This window comes from Squalius cephalus, assembly GCF_949319135.1.
Source record: "Squalius cephalus genome assembly, chromosome: 10".
Taxonomy (NCBI): domain Eukaryota; kingdom Metazoa; phylum Chordata; class Actinopteri; order Cypriniformes; family Leuciscidae; genus Squalius; species Squalius cephalus.
Window position 1 is genome coordinate 20,557,268 of NC_137131.1, and position 19,780 is coordinate 20,577,047.

The following is a 19,780-nucleotide window of genomic DNA, read 5'->3' on the forward strand; positions in this document are numbered from 1 at the left end:
ACACGCACGCACACACACACTCATGCACACACATACACACACCCACAACACACACACACAGACACACACAACCCCCCCCCACACACACACACACGTACATACATACACAGACTCACTTGGATATGTGGTTTACGAGGACTCTCCATAGGCATAATGGTTTTTCTAATGTAAATCTATCCCCCTACACTAACCCTATCCCTAAACCTACCAATCACAGAAAACTTTTGCCATTTTTTGAATTTCGAAAAACACCATTTAGTATGTTTTAGTATGAGGACACAGATGTCGTCATAAACCATGTTTACGTTGTAATACCCATGTCATTATACACATTTGTGTCCTTATAAACCATATACAAGAACATACACACACACACTAACAGCAGGCCCTGACAGGAGGAGGACAGAGTAAAGGTACACAGGACCTACAATTTCCACACTTTTATTAGCCCCGGGTCCAGTGGACCCGAACATCCTGTGTGTAATATAAATGTGTAGGGGGGGGGGGGGGGGGTGTACAGTGTGTTTTCATTGAAAATGTGTTCTGATATATATTCCTCACAGAAAAATGAGCCAAGGCCAATGAGTCTCAGTTTGAAAAAATCATTATTTGTATCATTTTTCTTTTGATAAAAAATGAAAACGGGTCCAACAGACCCGAACACCATCCAAGGGTTAATCTCTTCTACATTTCCCTTTGAAACCTTTCACTTAAATTGATTTATGTTTGCTGTACGAGTTCATTAGCGTGCTAACAAATTAACCTCAGGTGGCGCGAAAATCAACAGAGATTGCCCCGCCTATTTCCTGTGCAATAAGAATCATGCAGACTCAGAGCATTATACATACGTTAACCCAAGTCCAAGTTTATGGAATAGCACCGTCTTTACAAATATATACAAACTGGGATAACTGTAAAAACATACAGGACGCACCAGAGCTTCACGTGGCGTTAAGAGGAAGAATTTCAATATTAAAGGTACAAACTATGTCAGACGAGGACGATGGGGTGGCGCCAACCGCTTCGTGCCAATCAGCAGTAGACCACGATGTCAATTATTTGAGTAAGATGGAGGAAAAGAGAAACGAAACACGGAGTGGGAGGAAAATTACCAACAAAACCCGCAAATACAACTCTGCTGAATATGGTAAGTACTTGTGTCATGTTGTTTGTGGTTTGATTTTGGTATTTTTTCAGGGTTGTATGGCTGAAGTGACATTTTAACTCATTGTCCCGGTTGCACAGACGCTTAACGTTAGGCCTAACGTTAACTTAAGCCTCAGATTAAAATTAATGTTTGACCTGAAAACAACTCGCAGAGACCTATCTTAAGTCATGTTATAAAATATACTTAAACATCTTAATTGAGATAAGGTCAAATGGCTTAATCTAAGCCCCATCTGTGAAACTAGGCCATTCTTTAGCATGCTATAAATTAGATTCACTTTTTCAGTTTTTTTTTTTTTTTTTGGGCCGAAATGAGCATATTTCCAAAAAAGTCGAGTATCTCTTTAATGTATTAAAGTCATCTTCTGTCGTTTGCTTGTAAAATTCTGTGTATCATTAGTTTAGTCGTCTTTTTAATATTAAAAAATGAAAAATGAGAACAGTTACACTGTATTACTTGCTCCTATTCAGTAATAGAAAATTTAATTGTATTGTTTCTGCTGCTGCTTCATAGCGTTTTGATCCAGATATTATGTATTTCAGAAGATTCATATTGGTGCACCTTAACTTATAACAGTTATAACATACAGCTACTGACAGAAAATTCCATCAATGGTGGATAACAGATCAGTTCTGTATTGTTCATGTTTCAAAGTACTGGAAGAGATTTTTTTTTGTTGTTGTTTTTTTTGTTAAAGAAATTGTCAAAAGTTAAATCAATTCAAGAATATCTGTGTTTTGGACAAATGTAGTCCTGTGGTGGTGGGAAAATTCCTATGAGTAAATTTTTTGTTGTCTTATGATGTTAGATTGTTGGGCAGCCTGTGAGAGTAAGACAAAGCCAAATGTGCAACCCGGCTTTTGTACATTTTCAAGTGTTTCTTTAATGCTGAACTACGTTTACTTCCCCCTATAGTTGTATCTACACGCAAGAATGTTCAGACTGGAAATGCAGCTGCTGGTCCATCAGAAGGTTAGTAAATAATCAAGTGGCTAAGACATGTTAAGTGGGAAGAAATTCATTGGTACTCTCCTGTCCTGAGAGTGAGACAAAGCACAATGTGTGATAGCTGGCAATCCTTATGTACACATTTTCAAGTGTTTCTTTAATGCTGAACTACGTTTACTTCCCCCTATAGTTGTATCTACACGCAAGAATGTTCAGACTGGAAATGCAGCTGCTGGTCCATCAGAAGGTTAGTAAATAATCAAGTGGCTAAGACATGTTAAGTGGGAAGAAATTCATTGGTACTCTCCTGTCCTGAGAGTGAGACAAAGCACAATGTGTGATAGCTGGCAATCCTTATGTACACATTTTCAAGAGTTTCTTTAATGCTGAACTACGTTTACTTCCCCCTATAGTTGTATCTACACGCAAGAATGTTCAGACTGGAAATGCAGCTGCTGGTCCATCAGGAGGTTAGTAAATAATCAAATGGCTAAGACATGTTAAGTGGGAAGAAATTCATTGGTACTCTCTAGGGCTGGACGATTTTGGAAAATAATCTAATTGGGATTATTTATTTATTTATTTATTTTTTTTACCAATATTGCGATTGCGATTTAATATGCGTTTTTTTTTGTTTTTGTTTTTTTAAGCTCTTTATCTTTTCTATTATTCAACAAAAACAAGCAATAAATCATTGTAAAATAGGGAAGGGAATCTTTAGGCACCTCATGAGCCGATACAATTTTTTCTTTAATTGATCTTATTAATAAAACTTAAAATATTTAATTACATAATTATAAGTAGGCCTACTTATAATAATTACACATTAAAAAACTAAATTAATACAATTACATGTTAATAATTTTAACAAATATAGCTTCAAAACAAAATATAGCTGCGAGCAGCGATTGCGGGCCCAAGCCGGTGGCACCGCCACCCTGGTGCCTTTAGTTACACTAAAGCCACCGGGGTGGCGGTGTCACCAGCTTGGGCCCTCCATTGCTGCTCGCAGCTATATATATATATATATACTGTATATATATATATATATATATATATATATATATATATATATATATATATATATATATATATATATATATATATACAGGTGCTGGTCATAAAATTAGAATATCATCAAAAAGTTGATTTATTTCAAGAATTCAACTTAACAGATGAAACTAATATATTATATAGACTCATTACATGCAAAGTGAGATATTTCAAGCCTTTATGTGTTATAATTTTGATGATTATGGCTTACAGCTTATGAAACCCACGAAATAAAAATCCCAGAAAATTAGAATATTACATGAAATCACACAGTAATTACACAGTGATACCATGGTCATTGAACCAGGTTTTGGTTCTTTTGGCAGTGTGGGCCGGTGCAAATCCTGCTGGAAAATGAAGGAAGCATGAAGTGCTCTGGACATGTCCTGGTAGATGGCTGCGTCGACTCTGGATTTAATAAAGCACAGTGGACCAAAGTCCTCTTTTCTGATGAGAGCAAATTTTGCATCTCATTTGGAAACCAAGGTCCCAGAGTCTGGAGGAAGAATGGAGAGGCACACAATCCAAGATGCTTGAAGTCCAGTGTGAAGTTCCCACAGTATGTGTTGGTTTGGGGAGCCATGTCATCGGCTGGTGTTGGTCCACTGTGCTGTCCACTCAACGCAGCCGTCTACCAGGACATTTCCAGAGCACTTCATGCTTCCTTCATTTTCCAGCAGGATTTGCACCTGCCCACACTGCCAAAAGAACCAAAACCTGGTTCAATGATCATGGTATCACTGTGTAATTACTGTGTGATTTCATGTAATATTCTAATTTTTTGGGATTTTGATTTCGTGGGTTTCATAAGCTGTAAGCCATAATCATCAAAATTATAACAAATAAAGGCTTGAAATATCTCACTTTGCATGTAATGAGTCTATATAATATATTAGTTTCACCTGTTAAGTTGAATTCTTGAAATAAATCAACTTTTTGATGATATTCTAATTTTATGACCAGCACCTGTATGTGTATATATATATATATATATATATATGCCAGTTGGTGGCGCTATAACTTTGACTCACAATAGTTACATCCATCTGATCGGCCTCTTACCACGAACACACTGCTGAAGTTTCATCAAGATCAGTTAATGTATGCAGAAGTTATATTACTTCGTGTTTCTCTTTTCTCACCATTGTTTCCTCGCCACGGCCAAACCGTTCGAGATATCAAAAATCCGTCCGGAATTTATCGTCCTCAATGTCTTGACTTCATGCTGTCCGAGTTTGGAGGCGATCGGATGAATTCTCTAGGATGAGTACATTAAATTCCACAGCATGCGTTTTTCAAACAACCCATAATAGCAGACTTCCTGTTGGGCGGAGCTAATAACTTAGAGTGCGGAAGTTGTTCGGCCCGATGAGATCTATATGTGTACCGAGTTTCATATTAATTCATGCAAGCGTGTTTGATATATGGACCAAGTTTTCAGACCGTGTCCAAGGGGGCGCTGTTGAGCCCCCCTGCCACGCCCGGGTACCAGCTTCAGCCCGGCTCTGATGACCGTGGGTCCTGACCTGTGTGGAAAGTTTCAAGAGTTTTTGAGCACGTTAAGGGCCCCAAAAGCCCCTGAAACCTTGAAAAACAAAGATTAAATGGAATAGAGAAATCCCCCCCCCCCCCCCCCCCCACACACACACACACACACACAGACACACAGAGAGAGAGAGAAAATTCTCCAGAAAATCCACATTCAAACCAAAATATCTGACTTCCTGTGGGTCTGAGGTAATGACTGTAAATTAGAAAGGTGTCCTGCTTGATGAGAACAATACACCTACCAAGTTTTGTGATTCTAGGAAAAACTAAGCCCCCATTTTTGACTAAAGGTGGCGCTACTGAGCCATTCCACCACGCCCGTTTCTGAAACTTTGCACATGTCTACTGTATAATAAATGTGATGTGTCTGTCGAGGTTCATGCATTTTCAAGCATGTGAAGAGTCTCAAAAGCATCCGAAAAGAATATTAAAGTTTGATGCGTTGCCACGGCAACAGTATCTAAGATATCAATAATCCTTTCACAGGTCTACATCTGCCCTGTGTTTACATTATACACATAAAGTTTTAAGCAAATCGGGTAAAAATAAGAAAGTGATTTCAAAGCATTTTGAAAGTGACACACTTCCTGCTGCCAGTTGGTGGCGCTATAACTTTGACTCACAAAGGTCACATCCATGTGATCGGCCTCTTACAACGAACACACTGCTGAAGTTTCAGCAAGATCAGATAATGTATGCAGAAGTTATAACACACTTCCTGTGTCCCATTATTCGCCATAAATTCGTTTCCTCGCCACGGCCAAACCGTTCGAGATATCAAAAATCTGTTCGCAAGAATTCATCCTCAATGTCTTGACTTCATTCACAACGAGTTTGGCGGCGATCGGATGAATTCCCTAGGAGGAGTATTTCACATTCCATTGTATGCGTTTTCCAAACAACGTATAATAACCGACTTCCTGTTGGGCTTTTGTAAAACTTAGAGCACGAAAGTTGTTCGGCCCGATGAGATCTATATGTGTACTGAGTTTCATATTATTACATGCAAGCATGTTTGATATATGGACCAAGATTTCGGACCCCATTCCAGGGGGTGCTGTCGAGCCCCCCTGCCACGCCCGGGTACCAGCTTCAGTCCGGCCCTGATGGCCGCGGGTTCTGACCTGTGTGCAAAATTTCAAGAGTTTGAGCATGTTAAGGGCCCCAAAAGTGGCAAAAAGGCAAAAAAAAAAATAATGAAGAAAAAGAAAAAGAAAAAGAAAAAAAATAATCCTTACGAAAACAATAGGGCCTTCGCCCTTTCAGGGCTTGGGCCCTAATAACAAAGAGGGAAAAAAATATTACAAGCAAAACAAAGAGTGCTTTCAGTATTTAAGAGTAGGCTGTCTGAACGTGTTCATCTCTTTTGAAATTATAAGATGTGGTTTGTCCTGTTTGTTTAATAACTGACTGTGTCACATTACCGGTAATTTCGCGTCATAAAAGCATTTTGAGATGCAAACGTACATTTAACCACGTAGACTCGCTCACAGCCGCATGCTCAAATGCTCGTCGCAAAACGCACGTGAGTATTTGAAATTGAAAGCAGCTTCTGTCTGTGATTTTCATATTTTTAATATATAAGCCAACTGCATTCCAAGACATATGATGCCTTCGTAGAACATTTGTAAGTAAAATACCGGCGGGCGAGACCGCGCACTACTGAAGTAACATCACGCAGACCGCGCGTATCTCATATCTTGCGCAATGAAGCCCGCGAATGTCCTTGTAACTCGCTTCAACTTTTCCGAACTTTATTAAAGATTATTTCTCGTAAGGTTCGAGTGGTGTCGTGTGTGTGTGTGTGTGTGTGAGAGAGAGAGAGAGAGAGACAGAGGAATTAGAAGCAAGCAGAATACGGTTGTTTATAAAGCACGCGCGTCGTACACGTCTGTGTTTAAAACTAAGCTCAGACATATACAATACAGAATCGTTGGAGAGAATCTATAACACAATATCACATAAATTAAACATAAACTGTTATTTCCTGTAGCCAGGTCTATGTGTCGCGTGCCAAGTTGATGCTTCATCTGCAATACAGACTGGTTTACTCTCGCGTGTCACGTGACCAGACTATAATCGCAGCTTTGCGGTTTAAAAAATCGCATTTCATCATATCGCGATACTATCGCAAATGCAATTAATCGTTCAGCCCTAGTACTCTCCTGTCCTGAGAGTGAGACAAAGCACAATGTGTGATAGCTGGCAATCCTTATGTACACATTTTCAAGTGTTTCTTTAATGCTGAACTACGTTTACTTCCCCCTATAGTTTTATCTACACGCAAGAATGTTCAGACTGGAAATGCAGCTGCTGGTCCATCAGGAGGTTAGTAAATTAATCAAATGGCTAAGACCCAAGTAAGGGTGTCAAGACTTTTAATTGATTTTTAAATGAGATTGATAGAAATTAAATCACAATCTCAATCATTGAATTAAAAAATTGAATCGTCGATACTTCCACTCCATTTCCCGTCCGGTCGGCTTGTCAAGCAAAAAAAATAAAAAATTGCTAATACATCTATATCATAAATCAGATGTATATAAAATAGCATTATGATGTCCAGCAATCGATTTTGTACGTTGGGTTTAATTTGTCGTTATATGTTGTTAGTGGCAAATTCAAACGTGAATAAATAGGCTACATAGATTCGTCTTTAAGCGAGTATTCAAATGGTCTAGATGTGGCAGAACCTTTGCCAATCAAAATCCGGACTCGAATAGTTTGTTTTTTTCTCATTAAAGGGTCATGAACCCCGCCCCCTCTTTCAGTTGAAGTTTAGCTCACAATATTTTAAAAAAAAAAAATGCAACTTAACCCTTTATGACCTGCCATAGAACAATTCAGCCAAAATATATCTCAGTATTTTTGCATGCTGTGCTGTCATTCCTTTGAGCATTTGCATATGCCATACATCAAAATAATCCTTACACTCCCCTCTTGAAGGCTGTTTGTAAAGAATCAACAGTAACTAGATAAATATCTCAAAAGTGCTATAAACAAAAAGAAAAACAATTTTTATATATTTTTTTTCTAAATATTTTTATTAAACAGAAATGTAATAAATGTAAACCTCAAACTTGTCAATGTAAAAAATGTGCATGAAGTAATTTTAAACTACACACAATTGATTTGAACTTTATGCATAAATTAGTTTAGAAGATATAGGCCTACTCGTTTTTATAAACAGTGCATTGTGGACTCAAAACAAAAAAAACATGACATTTGTGGTCAAACAGATATCATTTTGCTTTTGAATATTGATCGAACATTTAATTCGTAAAAATATATGATCAAAACAATTCATGTGTGTATGTGCGCGCAATCGCGAGAGATTGGAGACCATAGGTGGAGACCATAGACTGTTTGGAGACACGAGGGTGTGTGTGTGTGAGCAGGTGTGTGTGTGTGTGTGTGTTCGATCGCAAGTGACACGTGAGTAAGTGAGCGAGACAGAGAGCGCATGTGTGTGTGTTTGCGCGCGATCGTGAGTAAGTGTGTGTTTGTGGATGTGCTTGTATTTGCAAATGTGTGTGGGTGTGTGTGGGTGGGTGTGTGGGTGGGTGGGTGGGTGTGTGGGTGTGTGTGGACATGTTTTTCTACACCGGTGGGGACTTAAACCTCAATGCACACAGACTCATGGGGACTCGTGTCACCGTGGGGACCTAAATTGAGGTCCCCATGGGTACAAAAGCTTATAAATCATACAGAATTAGTTTTTTTGAAAATGTAAAAATGCAGAATGTCTCTTGTGATGGGCAGGTTTAGGGGCAGGGGCAGTGTAAGGGGATAGAATATACAGTTTGTACAGTATAAAAACCATTACGTCTATGGAGAGTCCTCACAAAGATAGTGCACCAGACGTGTGTGTGTGTGTGTGTGTGTGTAAATGAGAAATAAATGATCAAATGAAGCAAATGGGAGTCAAACAGGAGTCATGTGCATGGTCAAGACGCACCTTGTGACGTCACCACATTTGACAAACTCTGGACAAAACTATCAATCGCAGATCCATAAATCATGTGTAAAGACGTGCAATGCATTTGTTTTTTTTGTAAACTCATATTAGGCAATTTTTAAAGACTCTTTAGAGGGTGAAAACAACGCATCACTCGCATGTTTGAGGTATAATCTGAGCATGTTACATCTCTAGTTTTGTATGCAAAAAGAATGTTTGCTTTCAGTTTCTATAGGCTTTTAAACAGACACGCGCAACTGGGAGCTCCTGTCGGTTTAAATGGTTAAATGGGCGTGGATGACTGAGAAGAGGAGCAGATAGGGACACGTTTTTGTAATTTCACTGGAACAATATGGATTCTACAAAACGGATTGATGCGCGCATCTGAGTGAATAAGCCTTTTTTTTAGCATCCGCACAAGCGCGAGTCTCCGCTGACTGTGCGTGAGTCATAAGAGAACATGGTATCAGCGGTAAAGATTGCAGCAGCAACGATCACTTTTCATTTCATAGCTAGATCCCCTTTAAATAATCTCTCATTCCTGGTAATAATCAAGGAACTGTGCTGCCATACCGTTGGTGCAGCAGGCACAATATTACACAGCACAAAAACACAAACTTGGCACCAATGACATTGTAAGTTATCTAACTGGGGACTATCTCCAAACACTGCATAATATTGCGCCTGCTGCACCCAGCACAATTCTTGGAATGAGAGTGTACTTCTTAGCCATATCTTGCCCGCACTACAGGAGTTTTAGGCTGATTTATGCCCAATATTTACAGTACATCTTGTTACAGTTTCCATCTTGTTTCCATCCGCTTTCTCGCTTCCAAACTGCTGCGTAAATCACGTGATTAAGAATCTAAATAACGTTTTGTGTGTGTGATATGCTCATACTACAAGATTTGAAAATTGCAGCACGTTTAAGATTTGAGGTAAGAAAATCTGCAAAGAATCTCCTTTAGTGTGTGCTGCAACCAGATTTCAAAATCTGTTAGGATTTTAAAACTCCTGTAGTGTGAGCCAGGCATAAGTCACCCCCCACCCCCCTAAAAAAAATAATTAATATATATATATAATTATATAATATATATATATCTTTTTTTTTTTGAGAATAAAATTTTATAATATAAATTATAAAATAATATATAAATATTATATATAGATAATTATAAATATATATAATTTTTTGAGAATATTTTATTTATTGACATACTAAATTGTTATTAACTTTAGTATGAAAATCAACGCTTTAATTATTAAAAGTGTGGGCGTCCTTTTTTTGTGACAAGTCAAAACGTACTGTTATTAACGTATCCTCGGTTCTCTCTAGAGAGGGAACGAGTAAAATAGCCTCACACTAACACGAGAGCATAATGAGGGTCCCTGCATACAAAACGAAGCATTGAGAACTTTGTAAGTGTACAGACAGTTTAATAAGAAGATACTTTATAAAGCCAGTACATTACGCGTTTTCAGGCAGGATCCATCTTGGAAAACAGTCTCGACTAGTCGAGCCACGAACGCCGTGCGATATGAGCTGGTCGATAGGAATTACGTTTGTGAAATCTAATGTAGCACGGCGTTCGTGGCTCGAGCCTTGTTAGTGGTGTTAACTAGCGATTTACTTTTACTTACTCTCTGCCCTATATACTAGTGTTATGAGCTAATCTGTTTTTAGAGATAAAACTCTTTACATTCGATTTTCATGAAAACACATCGCAGGGAACGATCGACTCGGTAACCATGTGTTAACCCTTACCCCTCACCCCCAATTTTGGCAAGGGCTGCATACATGACATACCCAAAATAAAAAGGTTGCTGCTCGTAAGTCATTCTGAATAGACACATAACCAACATATATTTAGAAAGCCAACCCTTGAGAGTTTATAGTTCAAGACTCAAAATTAACCAGACTGTTATTAATATTGAGATATATAAGCTCAAACATAAAAACAAAAACAACAAATATTAAGAATATATTTATTAAAAGTATAAAAATATTATGTGAATTTAGGATAGCAACTTATAACCACAACTAAAGTGTAGCCACAACTGTGGTCATCATGCTTCATTTCAAATCTGAGTATGTTATCTCTAAAATTATGCATTTTATGAAGCCTATTGTGAGACCATGTCAGGGGAGAATTTGGAGAATTCTCAGAGAAGGCAAACAAGTTTTTCACCAAATAGTTTATTGCCCTTTAAAAACCTATTTACTGTCTCTGACTAATGTCTGGCAAGGAGAACTGGCACATTCATGGTCTTTTCATTTAAATCGACCAAGCTTTCACACCTGTGATGGTCTTCATCATTCTTTTATCCTTATTCTTTTGTTTGAATGCAGCCATTATAGCCTTTCTTCTTAGCATAATGCTTAGCCATTGACACATAATGTGTAACCCCCATAGACGGATAATCCACCTATTAACTTAAGCCTTGTTAGAAAACAAACAACTAAAAAATATTCTTGGAACTTTTAATTGCGAATTATTTAAAAAAAAATGATTGTATGGAATAGACAGCTCCTGCAGCAGGTGCATTAGCACAACAGTTAGCCTCAAGCTACATGACACAATTTAATTTATTAATATTACACTTTTATTTAAAGCTCACTTTAAAACACCATCGAGTGTTTGTATCATATTCCGGTCGCGGTTTAGAATGGCTTCAAGTCAGAAAACGATTTTGAAGCTATGGTCTATGCTTATCCTTACCTTTATTTTTTAGTTCATATAAAAATACCCCAAATCGCACGAAAATAACACACAAAACACACATACTTAAATCGTGCATTTATTAGAACTTGTTTCGGTGAAGAAATGTCACGTTCGCTTTGTTTATCACGGATGTGCAGAATCAGGAAGTATACACAGGACGCGTAATGCAGAAGAGGTCACGTTGAACCACGTGAGATTAGGCTTGTTTGAGATGCGCCTTGCCTCGCCTGAAATGTATGCGAGAGTAGGCGGCTGCAGTGAGCGGAGGAGTGAAAAAAGCGCAGGCAAGCCGGACAGTTCTCTCTTCTCGCAGTGGATCTGACACCTGCGAGATCAAAGATGGATATCGCGGGATTCACGGGATTCACGCTCGTGCCCAGTGTTGCTAATAAATTGGATGGAATTTAAGTTCTGTTGCTTTTATATGAAAATAAATATAATGAACAAGACACCCAAAGTAGCCTACTTATTTAATTCCATTCCAAATACATGTTTATCAGTCTTTTTTCTTTAATACAGACATGTTTTTTTTTTATATATATACAAATTACATTGCATAGAGATCGCACTGAGATAGTTTGGGAATATTACCACATAATGTATACACATAAAACATGATATCAGAGTTTTAAAATCAAACATTTTAAAAGAGAACAATACATCACGGTTGTTTAAACCAATGAACATCAAGCTGTGTCGTCAGCAAGTCGTTTCCCATCATGCTTTTGATCAGCGCAGTCAGTGGAGAGCAACTGCGCTCGACTGCAGAATCCGACAGGTGCGTTTTTTGACATACATCAGCATGACATCAGAGCAAGGCGGACCGCACTCGGACACATTTCTAACCGGCATGCATCTCGCGCTGATCACCGGTGATCGATTCTGCGCAGATTTTGCTCATCTCAAACAAGCCTAATATTGACAGCTGTACAGCCGAATCATTTTTCTCCGAGGTCAGCTCTGACGCAAACCAGGAAGGGGAGACACACAACAAGGTCCGTGCGCTGTTTGAGTTCTTCAGATGGTACAATTCAGTGGAAATTAATAGAAATTGTATTCTGCATTGGCGAAATATTTTACTAACATATGATAATTAATCAATATTTCTCCAAATATGCGCACCATTGTAATAATTGCCCTGGCGGATTCGGTTTATTATATGTATTTGAGCACAAATAAACCGGAGAAGACGAGAATGGATGTTGTGTGTGATTAATTCTATTCAAAATAACGAACGTTACAGATTAATTATTTTGCACTCCTGTCATAAATTAAAAAATTAATGTCACTGCAAACCAGTTTAATCATAAACAGTGGTCAAATATCGAAGCTGCAGTCTTAAACCTTCCTTATGATGTTGATTTTGTCCAGATCAAGTAAGAGTGTGATGTTTTAAAAGAGTAATGCAATTTGAACAACTATGATTTCGGATCACCAGTGATCCCTGCTGGGCAAGGGTTAATTACCCCTAGGTTCATTTTTCACTTGATTTGTCCTTTAAAGACCAAACTTGGCATAGGAGTTTAGCCCTGAGCTCACTGTGACAGTTAAGGGGGTTTTAATGTTGATTTTAAGGCAAAATACAAAGTAGGTTTTTTTATTATTATTATTTTACAAGGAGAAAATTAGGGGCTTTATTAAAATTATGCTTGCTCATCAAAGTTTACCAAACTACAGTACCATATAATATATATCATATATAAAACCCACATAATTTATTTTTCCAATTCCTCCTATGATGGGTTAATAAATAAAATTACAGGTTATGGAAATTGAAAACAGTTGACTTCTGTTTTGAAATACCAGTTTCCTGCCAACTTAAACTCTATTGATACTCTTCTTGTTTTTTGTTTGTTTGTTTTCTTGTTGCATGATGCATTCATGTGGTGATGACTATCCTTTTTTTCAAGTGCTTTAAGATGTTCTCTTTTTTTTTTTTTTTGGAATACATTTCAGGACATCAGCCTGAACTACAGCAAACCAATGAAACAGGAGGTTCGTAATGTTCGTTTTTGTACATTGACCCAAGAAATACATAAACATAAATGTGGCTGTTGATGTGTATGCTTAATTATGCATCTTAAGCTAAGCCTAATTCATGTAGGCCACATTTTTCTTATTTTGCTTCCAGCCAAGTTACTTTTTTGTGTGTTCTGCAGTTTGAATGATGTCCTGTATGAACAAAATGACGGAGTATGTTTTTATATATGTATGTATATATTTTATTTTATAAGGTGCACCTACTTTGCTGATTGCTCTCGATAAAGCAAAGAGAACAATAGAAATTCAAAAGGAGAAGATTCTTCATCTTCAAGAAAAAGTTGACTCTCTGACAGATGACAAAAATTTTCTCCAATCAAGATTGGAGGATGGTATGTAATGTGGTCATTAACTATCTTAAAAAACAATTCTGCCAGTCAGTATGTTGCAACATTTCAATAAAAATACAAGAAATGCTGTGGACCTTGAGGGTGACATTCTTTAATGCTAAACTGTAATCAGTGAGACATTGAGGTAACACTAATTAACATGCCCTATCAAAGATGGGTGAAGCATTTTGCACATTTTAAGGTTGTTGACCAAGAATGTCACCCGTCTTTTGCAATTGAAACCTTTAAAATACATTACAAGTGGTTAAAAAATAAATGTAAAGTATTTACTTTTATATTTTATCCATATATTTCTTTTTCATAGCACTTGTTCTAAGGCGTGAAGTAGTTGTTTCACCTGGCCAGCCACTGATTGGATCTTCTTCCACTACTGCTGCATCACAGGAGAATGAGTCCACTGATGAATCATCTGATTCCTCAGAATCTTCAGATTCATCGGATTCTGGACCTAGAGCAAAAAAAAAGTATAAAAAGCGGAAAAACAACAAGAAGAAATCCAAGAAAATGAAGGTTGATTTTAAGAGAGGTATGTTTGTTGTATTAAGTATTAAAATGTATAGTTAATCCAGAAATTAAAAATGCTAAGGCTTTAATTGAATAACAGGAGAACAGGTCTCATCCAGTTTTTTGGAGAAAGTGTTAGTGGCAATATGGACTAATAGGGGCAATATGGACCAACAGGTGCTGTTGGTGTTGTGCACTGACAGACAGTAGACTAATGAATACATTTGATTTAAAGTAATTAAATATAGTTAAATATAAATTAAGTATTATTTGGCCAGTAGAAAATATAGCAAATAACTCTTATCTGATATTTTGATTTTATTCTAAAACGATGCAAGGATACTTATTAATTTTCAGCAATGTAGCCTAATGTGATGGCATGAAGTCTTTACCTCATTTTCCTAATGTCTTGTTAAATGGTTTCACATGGATGGTAATTTGCATGAAAATATGCAGATAAGAAAATACATAGTAAAACTAGGCGTTGTAAGCTCTATATATGGTTATTTCAGGGAAGAGACTGGGTGGAGATGGATATACAAACACAATCTTCTGCTGCACTGACTGGGTTTTTAAAAGGGATTTTTTTTATTTTTTTTTTGCAGGTTCCTGTGTAGGCTATACATGGTTTTCCAAATCAGAAAAATTCTGTGCATAATATGCAAAATCTATCTTTTGTAACTTTTTTGTAACAAAAAAGTTTCAAAAAAAATACCAGTATATGCCAGTTTTCATGTATATGTAAAGTTTTATACATGAGGTCCCTGGAGCGAAAGTGCAATCTTTACTAGAGAATGTTGTGATGGTACAATATATTTGTTTTGTAGCCTGTTCTTAAAGCAATAACACACCCAAAAATAATGATCATTATTAATTTAATTTACTTGCCTTTATGCCATATCAAACTAGTATAACATTCTTCTTTCTTCTTTCCCCCCACCAGTAAGAACCCCTGAAGACTCCATCAAACGCTACCACAAAGTTTTACAACTGGTGAATGGTGGCTTCAGTAAAGCTGAAGCATACAACAAATTGAATGTTGACAGAAATACAATTGTCATGCAAGCCCCTATTGCGGAGTTAGCAATTGCAAATCCTGAACAGTTCAAAACTTTGAGAGCAACCTTTAAAAAAGGAGAAAGTGTCCAAAAATTTTCGGATATCTGTCTTGCACGGTGCCTGGCTCAGCCTAATGTAGACAAGATAAGGAATTTGAAAGAGAGCAGTGCCCTTCTTGATATTACAAAGAAATGAGATTTACTTAATAGTCTAAACTAAAGTTTATAATGTTCATCTGGTTATTGTGAACATCAGAGCTGTGTTTTCCAAACATTAAAATGTTTATTTGATTCTAATTTTGGTTAATCTCTTTAAAGGAACACACCAACTTTTTGGGATTTCAGCTTATTCACTGTATCCCCCAGAGTTAGATAAGTCCACACATATCCTTTTCATCTCTGTGCATGCCGTAACTCTGTCTGATGCGCACTCACCTCTAGCCTAGCTTAGCACAAAGACGGGAGGAAAACCGCTTCAGCTAGCATACTACTCCCAATAACTGACAAAATAAAGTTTTCATTCAAGTTCAACATTTTCCTATTTACATGTTGTGATCTGTATAGTCACAGCGTTTTACAAATAACAAGGTCACATGAGACAACGCCATCTTCTAACCATATACATACTGGGAACTATACTCTCAGAAGAGGAAGTACTGCTACTTGGGCGGAGTGATTTGTGCAACTCTGAGGAACTCTCTGCTCCTCACCATGAGGCTTCTCAGGTGAGCAAATCACTTCGCAGAATTGGCAGTGCTTCCTCTTCTGAGAGTATAGTTCCCAGTATGTATATGGTTAGAAGATGGCTGTGTCATGTGACCTTGTTATTTGTAAAACGCTGTGACTATACAGAGCACAACATGTAAATAGGAAAATGTTGACGTCTTATTAGGAGCAGTATACTAGCTTGAACCATTTACCTCCAGTCTTTGTGCGAAGCTGGCTAGTGGTGGCGTGTGTGTCAGACAGAGTTACGGCACACACAGAGATGAAGGATATGTGTGGACTTATCTAACACGGGTATACAGTGAATAAGCTGAAGTCCAATCAAATTGGCGTGTTTACATCTGTTTAAAGTAAATTTAGTAAATTTAAAAGTAGTGTTTATACTTTGTGTAGTGTAGTGTTTATACACTACTTATAGATGGTCAAGTAATATACAGGTTAATGTAAGCCTCTTGATTTTAGGTGGACTGCTGTTTAGTCTGAGGTGAACTGACTTTAAGGTAAACTGTTTAAGAGTTTAAAAACTGTTCAATAAAATGCCTTTTTGAAAATCTGTCGTTGTTTTGAATAAGAATGCATATTCATGTAGATAGATATGACTTGTTAATGTATCATAATGTCATGACTTTACTTGGGGGGGCACATCATTACTAACTCATCATTAATTACTTGTAAAGTAACATGAATTCATGACTTGTTAATGTATCATAATGTCATGACTTTACTTGGAGGGGCACATCATTACTAACTCATCATTAATTACTTGTAAAGTAACATGAATTCATGACTTGTTAATGTATCATAATGTCATGACTTTACTTGGAGGGGCACATCATTACTAACTCATCATTAATTACTTGTAAAGTAACATGAATTCATGACTTGTTAATGTATCATAATGTCATGACTTTACTTGGAGGGGCACATCATTACTAACTCATCATTAATTACTTGTAAAGTAACATGAATTCATGACTTGTTAATGTATCATAATGTCATGACTACTTGGAGGGGCACATCATTACTAACTCATCATTAATTACTTGGAAAGTAACATGAATTCATGACTTGTTAATGTATCATAATGTCATGACTTTACTTGGAGGGGCACATCATTACTAACTCATCATTAATTACTTGTAAAGTAACATGAATTCATGACTTGTTAATGTATCATAATGTCATGACTTTACTTGGAGGGGCACATCATTACTAACTCATCATTAATTACCTGGAAAGTAACATGAATTCATGACTTGTTAATGTATCATGTAATTTCTTGTCTTGGCCCTCCAAGAGTAAATCTTCAAAAATGTATCAATTACACATGTTTTATACATATTCAGCTCTTCTAAATCAGATATCATTTGGTGCTTGTCGGTGGTTTGTAAAGAAGTGGAAGAGCAGAGGTGCTGTGCCTGAATTTAGATGGAGAAGGAACTGAACGGTAGGAAAAAAGTGGACAAATTTTGAAGGGGCAATAGTGGCCCCAAAGAAGAGCCAGCAAACAAGACTAACATCCGACTGCATTATGATATAAAGACAGTAAACAAATCCAGAAAATAACCATCATCTGTGCTAACACTAACAACTTTTAATTTTGAAAATTGCATCTGTTTAATGAATATGCTAGTGTAGTAGGTATTTTACACTTGAAGGCAGCAGTGGAATCACTTAAAACGGAATGTGTGTTCAATGAGTAGGTTTAATATAAATATTTCAAGACATCTTGTGTCATTCACTGATGTATGTGACAATTGATGGTGTCAAATTTATGAACAATTTAACATTGTGCCCTTTTAGTACATCTTTCTTCTGATCTAGAGCATGTTTGATTTACTTTACCTCGAAATGTTAATTAATACATTAATTAACAAGCATGTACTAACGCGTAGTTAAGATGGTATATTCATGTAGGAATTCATGATACTCATGTCGTAATTAAGGTTAGTACCTCATTAATACATGTCTTAACTCATCATTAGTTCATAGTAAAGTAATTATTAATTCAGGTATTAGTACATGATTATTCATGTACTATTATTGTAAAGTGTTACCGGTTCACCCTGAGCACGTGACAGACAGGAAAGGGTCTGGAGAAGCCGTGGAGAATGTTATGCTGCCTGTAACATCGTTCAGCATGACCGGTTTGGTGGTGGGTCAGTGATGGTCTGGGGAGGCATATCCATGGAGGGACGCACAGACCTCTGCAGGCTAGACAATGGCACCCTGATTGCCATTAGGTATTGGGATGAAATCCTTGGATCCATTGTCAGACCCTTTGCTGGTGCAGTGGGTCCTGGGTTCCTCCTGGTGCACAACAATGCCCGGCCTCATGTGGCGAGAGCATGCAGGCAGTTCCTGGAGGATGAAGGAATGATACCATTGAAGGGCCACCATGCTCACCTGACCTACATCCAATAGAACACCTCTGGGACATTGTGTTTCGGTCCATCTGACATCACCTGGTTGCACCTCAGACTGTCCAGGAGCTCAGTGATGCGCTGGTCCAGATCTGGGAGGAAATACCCCAGGACACCATCCGTCGTCTCATTAGGAGCATGCCCCGACGTTGTCAGGCATGCATACAAGCACGTGGGGGCCATACAAACTACTGAGTACCATTTTGAGTTGCTGCAATGAAATTTCAGCAAAATTGACAAGCCTGCTACATCATTTTTTCACTTAGATTTCCGGGGTGTCTTTGTATTCAATCCTCTGTAGGTTGATTATTTTCATTTCCATCAAACGATGTGGCATCTTTTCATTCATAACACATTACCCAGTCCATATTAGTATAGATATCCAGCATGATATTTTCCCCATTGAGATCTGATGTGTTTTCAAAGTGTTCCTTTAATTTTTTTGAGCAGTGTATATAGAAAATGTTAACAAAATGAGTATATATGGTTTATTTAGGGAACATATATGGTTTAATTATAAAATATTATAATAAGCATTTGTTGAGGCTATTGGACAATTCTCTTTAAATTCAACATATATTCAACATAAAAATAACATATAACACATAATTATATACAAGTTAATACAACTATTATATTAAATGTTTGGAATTTAACTGTTATGCTTGTTCAGAGACTTTTTGTATAGTTATCTTAAATACATAGAACACTATTATAACTCCTATCTCTCCCTAGTTTTACTTACCGAGACTCGATAAACCTTGTCCCTCATGCTGGCTCTTACAATACCGGCAAGTAAACCAGCATCTAAGCTGCACTGTTCTACATGTTCAGATTTATAGTGGTTCTCTCCTCGATCTATGGTTTTTCTATCGTCTAAGAAAAAGGACATAAGATTGGAAATTGATACGGCCATAGCTAACGTTAGTGCTTCTGAGATGGTAAAAGCGCGTTTTTTTTCTGGCGAATTAGCAAATGGTATGCAAAAATACAGTCAAACATAATACAGTGAAAGATAATCTTTAAAGTTTATTTGGGGCACAATGATCAGGCATAATAATCTTAATCACAAAGAAAATATTATTAAGGTTTATATAAACTAACAAAATAATAAACGAATAAATAAAACATTAACAAAAGATAAAAATAAAAAAAAATCTCAGAGAGGCACGCATAAACAAAATTAGTTTCTAACATTTTTGGAAAAAACGAATGGGCAATATTTCTCATGAAAAAGTGGATAAGTGTTCATACAGCGCAGATCATAATGAGCGAGCGAGT

At 37.1% G+C, this 19,780-nt stretch overlaps 1 protein-coding gene and 1 long non-coding RNA gene across 2 annotated transcripts in view; both read left to right on the forward strand.

Annotated features, from left to right (window-relative positions):
• Nucleotides 1–19,780, forward strand: part of LOC307165541 — a 187,716-nt gene that overhangs the window by 102,697 nt on the left and 65,239 nt on the right. The gene's annotated exons all lie outside the window — the stretch shown is intronic.
• Nucleotides 1,069–16,630, forward strand: LOC307165945 (coiled-coil domain-containing protein 106-like; the record flags this gene model as incomplete). Its single annotated transcript, XM_079884030.1, has 8 exons — nt 1,069–1,147; nt 2,084–2,140; nt 2,307–2,363; nt 12,357–12,422; nt 13,355–13,393; nt 13,633–13,770; nt 14,093–14,314; nt 15,236–16,630. 8 exons carry the CDS (start codon nt 1,069–1,071, stop codon nt 15,544–15,546), a joined length of 969 nt encoding a protein of 322 aa, XP_079740156.1. The 3' UTR covers nt 15,547–16,630.